Source organism: Hypomesus transpacificus, chromosome 3 (assembly GCF_021917145.1).
Source record: "Hypomesus transpacificus isolate Combined female chromosome 3, fHypTra1, whole genome shotgun sequence".
In the NCBI taxonomy this organism is placed as follows: Eukaryota; Metazoa; Chordata; class Actinopteri; order Osmeriformes; family Osmeridae; genus Hypomesus; species Hypomesus transpacificus.
Window position 1 is genome coordinate 7,859,317 of NC_061062.1, and position 13,018 is coordinate 7,872,334.

The 13,018-nt window shown below is 36.4% G+C and overlaps 1 protein-coding gene across 1 annotated transcript; it reads right to left on the reverse strand.

Annotated features, from left to right (window-relative positions):
• Nucleotides 1–38: 38 nt before the first annotated feature.
• On the reverse strand, nucleotides 39–11,747 carry LOC124466512 (glutamyl aminopeptidase). Its single transcript, XM_047018417.1, has 21 exons — nucleotides 11,677–11,747; nucleotides 10,816–11,480; nucleotides 9,608–9,749; nucleotides 8,999–9,133; nucleotides 8,615–8,735; nucleotides 8,365–8,519; nucleotides 7,061–7,174; nucleotides 6,776–6,910; nucleotides 6,340–6,405; nucleotides 6,014–6,079; nucleotides 5,269–5,429; nucleotides 4,970–5,052; nucleotides 4,635–4,771; nucleotides 4,326–4,381; nucleotides 4,068–4,218; nucleotides 3,909–3,982; nucleotides 3,675–3,779; nucleotides 2,857–3,027; nucleotides 1,911–2,051; nucleotides 1,415–1,496; nucleotides 39–1,053 (listed from the first exon to the last, which is right to left on the reverse strand). The coding sequence occupies exons 2-21, from the start codon at nucleotides 11,448–11,450 to the stop codon at nucleotides 904–906; spliced, it is 2,880 nt and encodes a 959-aa protein (XP_046874373.1). The 5' UTR covers nucleotides 11,451–11,480; nucleotides 11,677–11,747; the 3' UTR covers nucleotides 39–903.
• Nucleotides 11,748–13,018: the final 1,271 nt, after the last annotated feature.

Consider the following 13,018-nt stretch of genomic DNA (forward strand, 5'->3'; position numbering starts at 1 on the left):
ACACTGTATTTGAAAGATCATTTTGTGAAAATCCATAATACTTTACAGATCTTTATTGTAAAGGGTTTAAACAATGTTTTCCATGCTTGTTCAATGAACCATAAACAATGAATGGACATGCACATACAACACTGATAGCTTACTGCTTTCAGCTGACTCACCAAAAAAGAACATATTTATATGTTTTTGGTCCCTCATAATATGTACATTTATATACTGATGACAAGAAAGCGTTTTCACTTTAATCATACATTCTACAATTTCATAGTTGATGGCTGATTTCTGAGATAATTTACAAATGCACGTTTCTTAAATAAAGAATTTACTAATTAACCTTTCTTACATAAATCCGTACAATGTAACTCATAGGACAATAAAGTAAATCATATTTAATGTTTGCAATAATGTGTAATGACGTGCTGGGTGATTTTTGTATTTCTTTCTGAACAGTATTTACAAAAATATGAATAAATGCATGAAAGGCCTTGTTTGCATACCTAATTCATATAAATACTGTAAAACAATGATCTCTTTATTGCAACAATCCCTCTTGAATCTTTTGGTATTTTGTTTGGCAGTTTTGAGATGGTTTCAACAGTTGAATGAGAGTGATTCCAATGTTCAAACCAATTTAATTTTGAGAATGATATTGACATCAACTATGATTTAACTATCGCATAAATTAACCACCTACCCAATTAAAATATTTTTTTGTTTATTTTCCTTTCTGGCAAATTACAAGAAATCAAGTTGTGCTGTGGGTAAGTTATTACCATTAGACAGAATACCACTTGCTATGTCACATAAATCAAATGTGTACCCAACATTAGGTCAACACTAGCCACATCGTGTACACTCTGCGCCCCAAAAATGTGTCATCCAGTTTTTTATTCGAGAATATTATTATGAGGGGACATTGCTTTCCAGCCATACACCAATCTCTTCCTTGTTCCTCCTGACCCATTCAATGTTGTTCCTCACAGTCTCCAGAGCTTGCTGCCTGGGCATCTCTCCAGCACCAGCGTTAGGTGTAAGTTTAAAAAAGTGCTCCATCTGATAAAATGATCACATACAAAGGCTTCTTTGAGTCTTGACCACAAAATGAACTTAATACAGAGATATGTCTAGAGGATATATTCTCTATAAACTATAATCCAATGTTAAAGACAAAATTATGCAAACAATCCACAGCCTTGCCAACGATACTTTACCATTGTCTGTGAGCAAAGATTTATTACTTAGTATCTAGTAGTTAGTTTGGGAAAATATATTACTAGTATATACCAATGTCATCACCATACGACAACTTCAGGAACCGTCAACAAATCATAATCTTAATCGATTGTTAGACACGTGGAATTAGGGTAAATAGTGGAATATCATCTACATTGTTGTTACCAGAAACTATTCTTACCTGCCACAGTTGAAGTTCTGTGTTGTAGGTTGAGCTAATTCGGGTCAGCAGACGCCCCAGGTTTCTGTCATTGATGGTGTATCTATGTCAAGGAGAATTAACATACACAACATGATGGTGTATCTATGACAAGGAGAATTAACATACACAACATGATGGTGCATCTATGATAAGGAGAATTAACATACACAACATGATGGTGTATCTATGACAAGGAGAATTAACATACACAACACGATGGTGTATCTATGACAAGGAGAATTAATATACACAACTTGCCTCAAGATTTTTCAGTCATATCAAGAAGCACAGTGTCTAAATAAGTTAACATTTACTCACAGATACAAAATTGATTTTGTGCATTATTACCTATTCAGATGATCTGTCTTCAGATGAGCTAAGTTTTGCATGTTGAATAAGGTTGACATAAAATGGCCTACATGTAAAAGGTAATATTAAAATGTATTATACAGTAGCTACTACTATATTAGCTTACCTCTGTACAAGGTAGTTCCAATTGAGGGTGACCCAGTCCCAGGCCATAGTTATGCCTAATTTATTCAGAGAGACGTAGCGAACCACAGTGAACAGATCCTGACTTCTCACAATACTTTCATCTTTAGATGCCTCAAGTAACCTGTAAGATCACACACAGAATCCTCAGCCTCTTAGCATAAAGTCAAAGTATTATACATTCTTACATTTCTTTTGGATTAATAAAGTACACCGGATGGAATAGAATTGAGTTAACTAACTAGTTAGAAATAATTGTTTGTAGGCTGAATACAGAAGCTATATCTTGCATGTTAACATTGATAGTTAAACTGAGACAAATGTTGAATTAACTTTCCTATTGTCCTGGGGTCACAATGACCTGAAATCATGTTCAAACCTAAGAAAATAATTTTAAACATTTGTCTCAGTCCATGGATTCCTGAGTAGATTTCTAAAATAACCCCAAGAGTTTAAATTTGGGGATTTCAAATAATTTTCAGTGTAGCTGCCACAAAAACAAAAAAAACGTATGTTGTTTTTTGGCCACAATGACCCAAGACAATACTGATAGGGTCTTGGTTTGAATTAGGTGTGTGTTTACATCATATGGTTGTGATTTTGTCTTGAAATCAGTGAAATCACCAAATTCCAATTCACACACTTTCATGGGGCAGCTTATGTGTTCTCATTGGCATTGATTTATTTGTAGATGTATCTTTGGGGGAAGAAAGAGCTTAACTAAACAGCTGATGTTGTTGATTGTTTGGTTGCACTTTACAAGTAAAGCTGTAAAAAAAAAAATTACTTTTGTATTCAAAAGTTATAAGTTATGAGATCAATTGGACCCCAAGTCACTGTGACAGAAAGGTAATAAATGTTAGTATTTCTTAAGACAATAGGAGGGTTAACATGACATAAAAGTTTGAGAATGAAAATGTGTTCTTTACCTGTAAAGAAGAGCGACGTTTTCAACAGATGCAAGTCCATAAAGAAGCTTGTCCTTTTCTTGGGCTAAGGTTGCTTTTTGATACATATCAAACATTTGATTCCACTCTGTCTCTGTGCCGGAATTCTTCATGCCATAGCGATACACAAGCAGACGTAAGTTAACCTGCACACTGTCAAAGGATAAAAGACCACAAAGCAATGAAGGTTTTATGGGACAAACGTCAGACTTCAAACAAACAAGGTGAATACTGTCCATGATACATTGCCACTATAGCATATTGTACCATTCGCCTCAAACTGCAGTTAAAGTGATGTGAGGTTAATTTGCTACCGGTGGTGCTCAAGCCTATTTTCTAGATGAGCTGTAGTCACATTTTCTACAAATTTGTGTATCTCTATAAGAGAAACTAAGACAAGGCTAGCTAAAGTAAAGTGCTGTGGATGCAATAGTTTATTATATGGGTGCATCTCTGAATGTCATCATGGCCAATGACCTACTGACACCAATGTAGAGTGAGGCAGAGGTGGTTGTAAATCCCTAGTTTCCCGTTCATAATGTTTGTGACATTCAGTGCTCCAAATTGAATATCATACTAAATTAGTAAACATGTATTAACAATGACTATTAGAATACCTGCCAAAATATATAAAGAGTACAGTATCTGTCTAGTAATGCCAGGAATCTGTGTGTGTGTTAAATTCATAATCATAAAATCAAAAAATAGCTTGACACGTACAATGGGAACGTATTTCCCTGAATGTGGTGATTATACAGAATAACATCTGTATAGTGGATCATTTTTTCATTTTTTTTTACCTTATGTTGTCTGTAATCCATTTGGCAAAGATAGCAGATGCCTCATGGAGCATTTCTTGATCACCCATTTGACAAGCAATTCCTAAAACCGTTTCCCTCAACAACCTGTGTGAATCCAAATTAATTACAAGACAGACCACACACATTACCAGTTACAATGTCTGGAAATTGTGGCAACCCTGGGACAGGTGATCAGATATGATCCCCTCCCCCCCATCCAATTATCACTCATACCTCTCATTTTGAGTTCCAACATCATTCCAACCCAGACGCCTGGAAATGACACGCACGTGCTCTCGGAACAAAATCTGTAAAAAAAACAAGATATGTGATATTATTAGAATGGTAATTAACTGTAAATGAAACCTCTCTTTCATTTTTAATTACACTCACTTGAAACTTTGGATAGAGAACACTGTCGCTTGACAACATGTCTCTGACATATGCAATGGAGGATGACACTCGATCCCAAACAATGTATTCCGTCTCGTTGGTCAGGTATTTTGTAAGGTTAAATGCATTGCCATAATCCACAACATCTGCCCTAAAGCGAAAATAACAACAAATCTTTTTGTTAATTCTTTCTACAGATTTATGATTTTTTTTTTGGTCCGTTTCAGTTTTAGTTTTTTCAAATGTTTGTCAGCCTACCTTGCCAGAGCAAAGACATCATCAATGTAACTGCTTCGATCTGCTGCATCAAACTCCTAGTAAAAACAGTTTTAAGACCAAGGTTCATATCAAATATACTACAATGGTTTCTACCTGTATTGTTAAGTGATTAGCATCCAGTGCTGCTACAATACAAATTTGACATTCTACAATCTCTTTCTTTACAGGTTGTTAATTGCTATAAAATATTACACTTCATCCCTCTAAATGTACTCAGTGAAGGACTGCAGTACAATCAAAACATATGATTTATTTATAGAATATTTTCAGTTTATACAATATAATTACCAGGTGGTTTAGTTCGAGTTGTTGACTTATGGTGCTCCACATATTGCTATCATGATTGACTCTATAGAATCCAATATGATCGTTGTTGACCTTTAGGAGCCCATCTGTATTGGTCGAGTAGTTTTCCAGAGTCAATTCTAAATTTGAATAGTAAAGTAATTAGGAGAGATAAAAAACATGTTTTGCAGAATTGAAATTGATGGTTTTGCCTAACAAAGCACAAAAAACGATGTACTGCAATTGTTTGATATTGCCTATTGATATAGGAAGTGAAGCATTATATACATATATATAAATATAATGTGCTTATATTATTATATATTTTATTATTTTACCTGTTGCACTTTTGTCAAACATAATTGACATATTCTTCTCACTATTCACCGAGTGCCAAGTCACAGGTATGTTCCATTTATATCTGTAAAAAAAAAGCATTGGCTGGATTCTTGAACATCAAACCCACAACAAAAAATACATGTATTTGCACCTTAAAATATGGACTTGGACATTTCCCATTAATTGAATTGAAAATAAACCCTACAAAATATGTTTTGCCCTCAATTCAAATGTACATTACAACAAATGTATGAAATATTTAATCATAAACAGGAATCTTGATTTCTGAATTGCTGACCCAATTGGTGAGGGGGGCTGGGTAGGATTTGCATTAGGATCAAGAAGGAATCTTTTCTGGGTTAGTTTGGCTTCAGTGCCCACAATGGCCAAGTCCAACACAGGGTAGCCCATTTGTTTAGTCCATGTGTCCATTACTTCTGCCACTGGCAACTTGCTTACCTACAGTACATTTTACACAGAATGATACAATAAGAACAAAAATGCATTAAAGGCTGAGTAAGTGGCAAGTTACATTTTAAAGCTACCTTTCTGACAGTGCTAAATAACAATACCCATACAGTGCATCCAAGATCATTTATTAGGAGCACATATTGAGGGATGATTGGTATAGTGTGTCCTTTCCATGTATGAGTACAAATGGGAGCATCCAGATATGAGCATAGGCTAATGTGTATTGAAAAACTTGTAAAGTTTCTCTAATGTTGGACTGTAGATGTAGGTTAAATTCGTATTTATTTCGATATTTTACTCAGTATGTTTTAGTATGTTTCCTCTATGACATTGCCAACCCCAATCGCTTCACTTACTGTTTCTAATTTAGTTTTTTACAAAAACATAGATTTGATAAATGGATCCACTAATTTAAAACAAATCATGAGATTAACAAATTAATAATAATAATTATTATTAATTAAATAGCAAAATTTCCATGTACAAAGATTTTTAAATGGCTTATCATAACATTTTGGGGTAATTACGCATGTTTTGAGAAAGGGTTTGTAAGGATTACAACTCTGACATACCTCAGCAAGAGAATCCCAGAAATTTATTGTTCTGGCATTCATGAAGTGATAGTCTTTCAAGTATTTCTGATCGGGGAAACAGAAAAAGTACTACTATCATTGCTATTAAAGAGGTGAACAATAAAATACTTAAGTGGCATGTTGCAACTGGAAAACAGATCTGACATTTTGGTAAAATGTTTTAGTGTGAAGCTAACATAATGACTATATATTGTAGCCATAATATGTGTGATTTAGGATTAGTGTATCCTACAACATTTTATATGTACACAATGCAATGAAAGTGGCAAATAAGTTTAGTGTATTTGATCTGATGTTTTGCTTACTCGACAGCCATCTCTGAAAGTATCTCGACCCATCCAGTCCTCCAACATTCTAAGAATTGAAGCTCCCTAGGGACATAATGAGAGAGTAATATTGGGTGTAAAGTCGCAGTAAAAAAGGTTTATGTGAGTTTGAATGCAACACAATAGTTAAATGCCATACCCCTTTCATCAAATGTTCATAGACACACTGCTTGTTGCAATACATAATGTATAAACAAGCAATGACATAATCAATCACCAGCATTGATATTGTTGTTAGCTTTGCCCTGTACCTTTATTGTATGTATTGTAGTACATTACAGTAGTGCAGTTATTAATTTGAGCTGACAGCACATTCACTCTACTGTAATAATGTCTAACTACAGAAGCACAATACATTATTTATTATTATTACTATATTGTGATATTGTAGTGAAATTACATTATTATAGATTACCTTGCTGTAGGATATGGCATCAAACACAGAGGTTATCTCAGAAGGAGTTGACACATCCACAATGATTGGATGAGAGGAGAGAAGGGCATCATCCACCATGACCGGAAGTACATCACTGATGATCATGATGTCACGCTTTTAAACACCATGGAAAGATTGGTTAAACAACCAAATGTCTTGTCAAAGTTTTACATAAAAATGATTTGTTTTAAATTCATTTTTTAAGATCTCACAACTGTTAACTTAATTCTAACAGAAGGCCTCAACTTTCTAGAAAAAATTTACCATTTTCCATGTAGGCTCAGCATTCTCAACACCGATGTATTCGAAAAAACTGGCAAAACCTTCATTCAGCCAAAGGTCATCCCACCAATCCATGGTCACAATATTGCCAAACCACTGCAACAGGAAGATAAATCATCACGCTTTTAAAAATCCTCAGTTTGTGGGTGAGTTAGTATTTGTGTATGTGGGAGTGAGAGGATCAATATTTGTTCAGAACTTACATATTTTATATATTTACACTTACTCATATATCCAGAACGGCTTACAGTAAGTACAGGGACATTCCCCCGAGGCAAGTAGGGTGAAGTGCCTTGCCCAAGGACACAACGTAATTTCGCATGGCCAGGAATCGAACCAACAACCTTCTGATTAATTTCCCAACTCCCTAACCGCTTAGCCATCTGATTTCCCATGAGATCAATGGACAATTATGTGGCTGTACCACATAATTGGTTAATACAACTGTGTGCCACTCTCGTGTGTTATTCATGTATAGCCTATGTAAGTATATCGTATAACCTGTTTATGTTTAACCTAGTGTATAACCTGATTGGATTTATTAGATCAGCATCCCACAGAGGATGTGCCTATTGATCTCCAGTGTAAGATTTAACCTTAGCAACGTTTTGTCAATGCTTTACTAAGCACACATGAGATGCCCAGCTCTAGCTTGCTAGTGCTCTTCCCTGCCACAGTCACCAGAAAGGCAATCCGTTTAATATTTTTCATGATTCTTCAGGTGCATTTAGCATAGGCTCTGCAAATTGTACTTGCTGTTGGGCAAGCATGTTGTGGGAGTGCTGGGAGGAGGTGTCTTAGAGAAGAGTAATTATGTGTGTGGGGGGGTTTACATTTGAATTCTATTTGATCAATAAGTATATACTGGCCATGCTGTATTTGAAAACAAACAGTTCACCATTTGTTCATTCAGTGTTTGTTCCTCATTCAGGGAAGGAAATAACCTGTTATTGTAGCTATTCCCGCAACTTTGACCAGTTCATAAAACTTAATGGACAACTTCATGCCCTTGTTGCACAGCTCAGGTGGTATAACGATAAGGTATATCATAAAATTATGTGATGGATAACTGTAATGCTAGACGTTTGTACAAAAGGTTGACATTAAAGTCAAGGATTTCCATGACAAATCTTAACTGAATAACTTACTGACAAATTTCTTAAGATCTTTTGCAAAAAAACATTGCTTAATCCCCTCAGCCAATCGCACCATTGCTTTTCTCTTGTATGTAAGCAAGTCAACAGATAAGCATGAAAGTTGCAATGATACACTCTTGTATCTTTTACCTGGTGAACCAGCTCATGGGCGATAACGCTAGCCACACGTTGTTTATTATAAGAGGAAGATTCATTCTCATCATAGAGGAGGTTGGTCTCTCTGTATGTTATCAGGCCCCAGTTCTCCATGGCTCCCGTGCCAAAGTCAGGAATAGCAATCTTATCTGATAGAATAAAATAATTATTTACATCAAATGTTGACTTTTTGTTTCTTACAGAATGATTTCATTTATAAGTTTTATGCAACACAAAAACATACCTAGCTTGGGGATTGAGTATGACATGTTGAAATACTCTTCAAAGTAGTCAAAAATGACTTTGGTTGTGTCAGCGGCATATTCTGCTGTTTTTATTTGTAAAGGCTGTGCATAGATTCTCAGCTGTTTGAAAAGAATAACAGATTTCATAGTAAGAGAAAACTGATTACACAATGTTTTCATTAGTTTGTGTGAGTGAATGTGTTGAAAGTGTAATTTGTCATTTAGAAAAGACAATCATCTGCCAACTTAAAGTTTTACAATTTCGATGTTCCGGATGACACAACATGTTTAACTTGACCCACACAATCTTCAGTGTATTATACCAACTCAAAGTCAGTTGTTAGTTGTTAATTTTTAAATTCTAGAGAACGTTTTATACTTACTGGAATCCCTCGAGAGGAATTTCTTTCCACATAGGAAAACTGGTGCACAGCGAAACACACCAAATAGGTGCTCATTGGAACAGAGTTGAGAAAGGAGGTTCTGAGTTTATTGCCAGGAAGTATTTGAGGGGTGCCCTGGAACAGAAAGGCGACTGTGGGTTAATGAGCCTCTATTTTTGGGTCATGTTCCCAACTCAACAGGACATGGGAAGAAGATGGATTGCTCCTGGATTTGCATTCACAGCATTCACTCCTTTCTCTCACTCTCGTTTAGACTCAAGCCACAGAAACCTTTGTCTCCAATTAAAATTAAACGGGCGTAAACTCAAACTCCATACATACATACATACATACATACATACATACATACATACATACATACATACATACATACATACATACATACATACATACATACATACATACATACATACATACATACTTACATACTCTACATACTTACAGAAACTAAGCATTATTGTTAGATTTGCTGATATTAATGTACCGTGTATACCATACATTATGTGTAGCGTAGGGTCCTGTAAACCCATCATTCTTCTGTAAAGGGGATTCTACACCCATAAGCACTGAGGCTGAATATAACTGTACCTCCACTGGCATATTGGAGAGGGCTGTGTAAGAATTATCATGGGTGATGGAGATTTTGTAGGTGGCCTTTTTGTTTGGTTCATCAAAACAAGGAAAAGATTTTCGTGCATCAGTTGGCTCATGGTCAGTGGCAGCAATCTTTCTGGAAAAAGAAATTAATGCCTGATATTCAACAGTATGAACACAATTCAGGACTGTAATCATAATGATCAATTGTAGCTTTCTATTCTGTACCTGTGCTTTGGAAACATACTGTGTTATATTGTAAAATCATGAAAAATAAGCCCAATAATGTCATTATTGTAGCCCCATCACAGCAATGCATTACTTGTCTTCTTTGTCTTTGAAATGTTATGCACAGATTAATATAACACAATGGCACTTAAACTTATTTTGTCCCATTAAAACACATTATTTTATAAAGCAAAAATAGTAAGAGTAACGGCATCATATCATTTATCTTTGATAACACATTTACCCACAAATATCTTGCAAAGGAGTAAGATGGCAGAAAACAGCAATAAAATTACTCCCCATTTGGAATTGGAACAAAAAAAAATCTCATTGATCATTCTAAGTAGTTTCCCATGATAAATTTCCCATGTTATCCCATGAGATACACTTGCCTATGTTTGGATTAACTCTATTGCATTAAATCAAATTGTCCAATTGTTATGCCACCTGTTCGAATAAAATATTTAAAGTAATTGGCAAAATGTACCAAGCTTTGCATGAGAAGATTTCTTGTGGTCAAAAGATGGCAAGATATAAGATTTAAGTTAACTTGTATCATTGTAATATCCATTCTTGAAAACGTATACCTTAAATTAAATAGAAATTGAATCTAGTTGGTGGTTTGAAGCTATTTAACAGACAGTCCTCCAGTTCCCTTCGTATATCATAGACATGACATATAACTATGTATGTGTAAAAGGAGCATATTCAGTATACATTTCAAAAGAGCAAGATAAAAAGTTAAAGATTTATGTAAACTTTAACTACAGTTTTGGGAACCTCTGTTCCCATAAATCGATAACACCCTTAACCCTTAGTATTGTTTCAATATGTTCTAGTTATAAAAAGCATTAAATAGGAGAGAATAATCCCAAACCTTTAAGCAAATTCTTCAAACAAGAACCCTATATCCTACTGTCTCACACAGAGTAGAAAATAATGTATACAGACAAACACAAACACATAAAACTTACTTGGTAGCTCCATTTTCCTCATACGTGACCTTATAGAAGCCTACCAGAGATCCATTGAGCCAGCCTTGGAAGTCCAGGGTGAGAACGTACACCTCGCCTGGCTTGGTGGCCGCCAATTCCTCCACAGTCTCTACCACCACATACTCCTGTGGTTTGTATTCAAAGCAACTTTTCACTGTCACATCCTTCTGATCCTGCCCATTTTTCAACACCAACTTAGGAATGTTGTTGACAAACGTTTCTCGGATGTGTAGCCACAGGTAGCGTGTAGGTTGGGTGACCTCCAGATTGATGGACACACTCCCAGTATAGAGGTCAGTAGTCAGGTCAGGCTCCAGATGCAGGTTGTAGTGCACAGGCTTCACGTAGGTGGGCAGACGGAAATTCTTCCATTCCCCGTTGGTTTCATTTGATGGCTTACAGGGCCCTCTCTCAGCCGGAGGAGGTTCAGGGCTAGTGGTAGGCTTGGGAGGAGTTGGAGTTGAAGTTGGAGTTGGAGAGGTGTCAGGTCGCGTTAGGCCCACCCCAAGCCCCACGGCTACAGCAGAGACCACCACAACTAGGCAGATTATAGCCACATGCTTCCCACGGACACAATAGCGCTTCTCTTCCTTTTCCAAGTCCATGCTTTCCATGATCCTGGCCTTTAGAGGACCTCAGGAAACCTCAGGAAGGACAAATGTGGCCCAGTGAGACAGCAGTTGTTTTTTTTTGTCACAGTTCCACTGAGTATGTCCCTACAAGACAAACCTATGTGTATCGTCTGTAGGAAAAAACTAACCAGTAATTTAACCCTCTTATTAAGGATTTAATGTAGAGGTGTGGATTCAAAGCTGACCGCAGATCAGAATTCAAGCGTACCTGCTTAGAACGATTGCACAGCTCAGCTGATCCAAGCCTTGACTGCCTCTGTCCCAGTGCAGAACCCAATGAGAGATCTAGAGGAGAGAGCCAAGGAAATTAAGAGGAGGAGTGCAGAAAGGGGAGTTTACAAACTCACAGGGAGAATACTTTGCACAAGAGGCACGCCTTCCGTTTGCACAGCTAGTCGTCTCATAAGCAATGCACCGCTATTCATTCTCGAGCATTGCGTTAAAGATCTGTGATTTTCTGTAAATCGACAACCGGAGAGCAGTGCCTGGCAAGAAGTGGTAATACCCTTACAACAGTTCCGTTTTCAACCTTACTTTCTAATAGAAAATAACATAGTTTTTGTCATCTGTCTACACACAATACATAACCCCTATGAGTCAAGTTAAAACACATTTCAAATGAAAACCAGAAACGTGTACGTTGCATGATTCACACCTCTAAATTCACCTACAATAAAGGAGTATGTTTGGTTAGATTTTCTTCAGTCTATGACTCATAAACACTTGGTATCTAGCTGTTTGTCATTGAAGCTGATGCTACAAACACATTTCAATGTAACTGAATAGACAATAGCAAGTCATCTGTGTGGGGACTTGTGGAAGCAAACCAACATACACCTGCTACTGAGGGTCACTGTAGGCATGGAGGACTTCTGCGCTGTTCCTTCAGACCAATCTTTCCAAAGATCTAAAAAATGTAAACTGCTTCAGTAAATGCAATAAACATTCTGCCAAGTCTGAAACTTACTTTATTTTAGACCTAAGAAGTGTGTGTAAGGTTGCTTTTGAATATGAAAAAATATTCTGGTTACATATTGGAATTATTAAATTGTGGATGGATTTCATGCCAATCCGAAAGGTGAAAATAGCAAGCGAGCATTGGAAAACACTTGTTATGCCCCCATTTCAGTTGTTTCATCTCACAGGCCAATGCTTGACCAATATGGAGGCCCATTGTGCTGAGACTACTCATTGGTTACTTTGTTAACATATATGAGAGGAGTACGTTTTTTTCTCACATAAACATCAATTTTGTGGGTGACACTGAATCCAAGACAGACAAACAGTGAAATAATAAGTAGAAGTCTTTCATAAAACACTGTCACAAAAACTTATGGCTGATATCATTGCTGCTGATTTAACCAATGAGATCTGTTTTCCCATAACAGAGACCTTAAAACTTCTGAGGTCAGACTGCTAACACTGGCTACAATATTTATGATCAATACATTTATTGGCCTGTTCATGTTATACGAGAAGCTAAAAAGGAAACCACAAATAACTTGAGGAATGGTCCGTGAAATGCAGTGCATTCCACTGCGTCCCAGTGC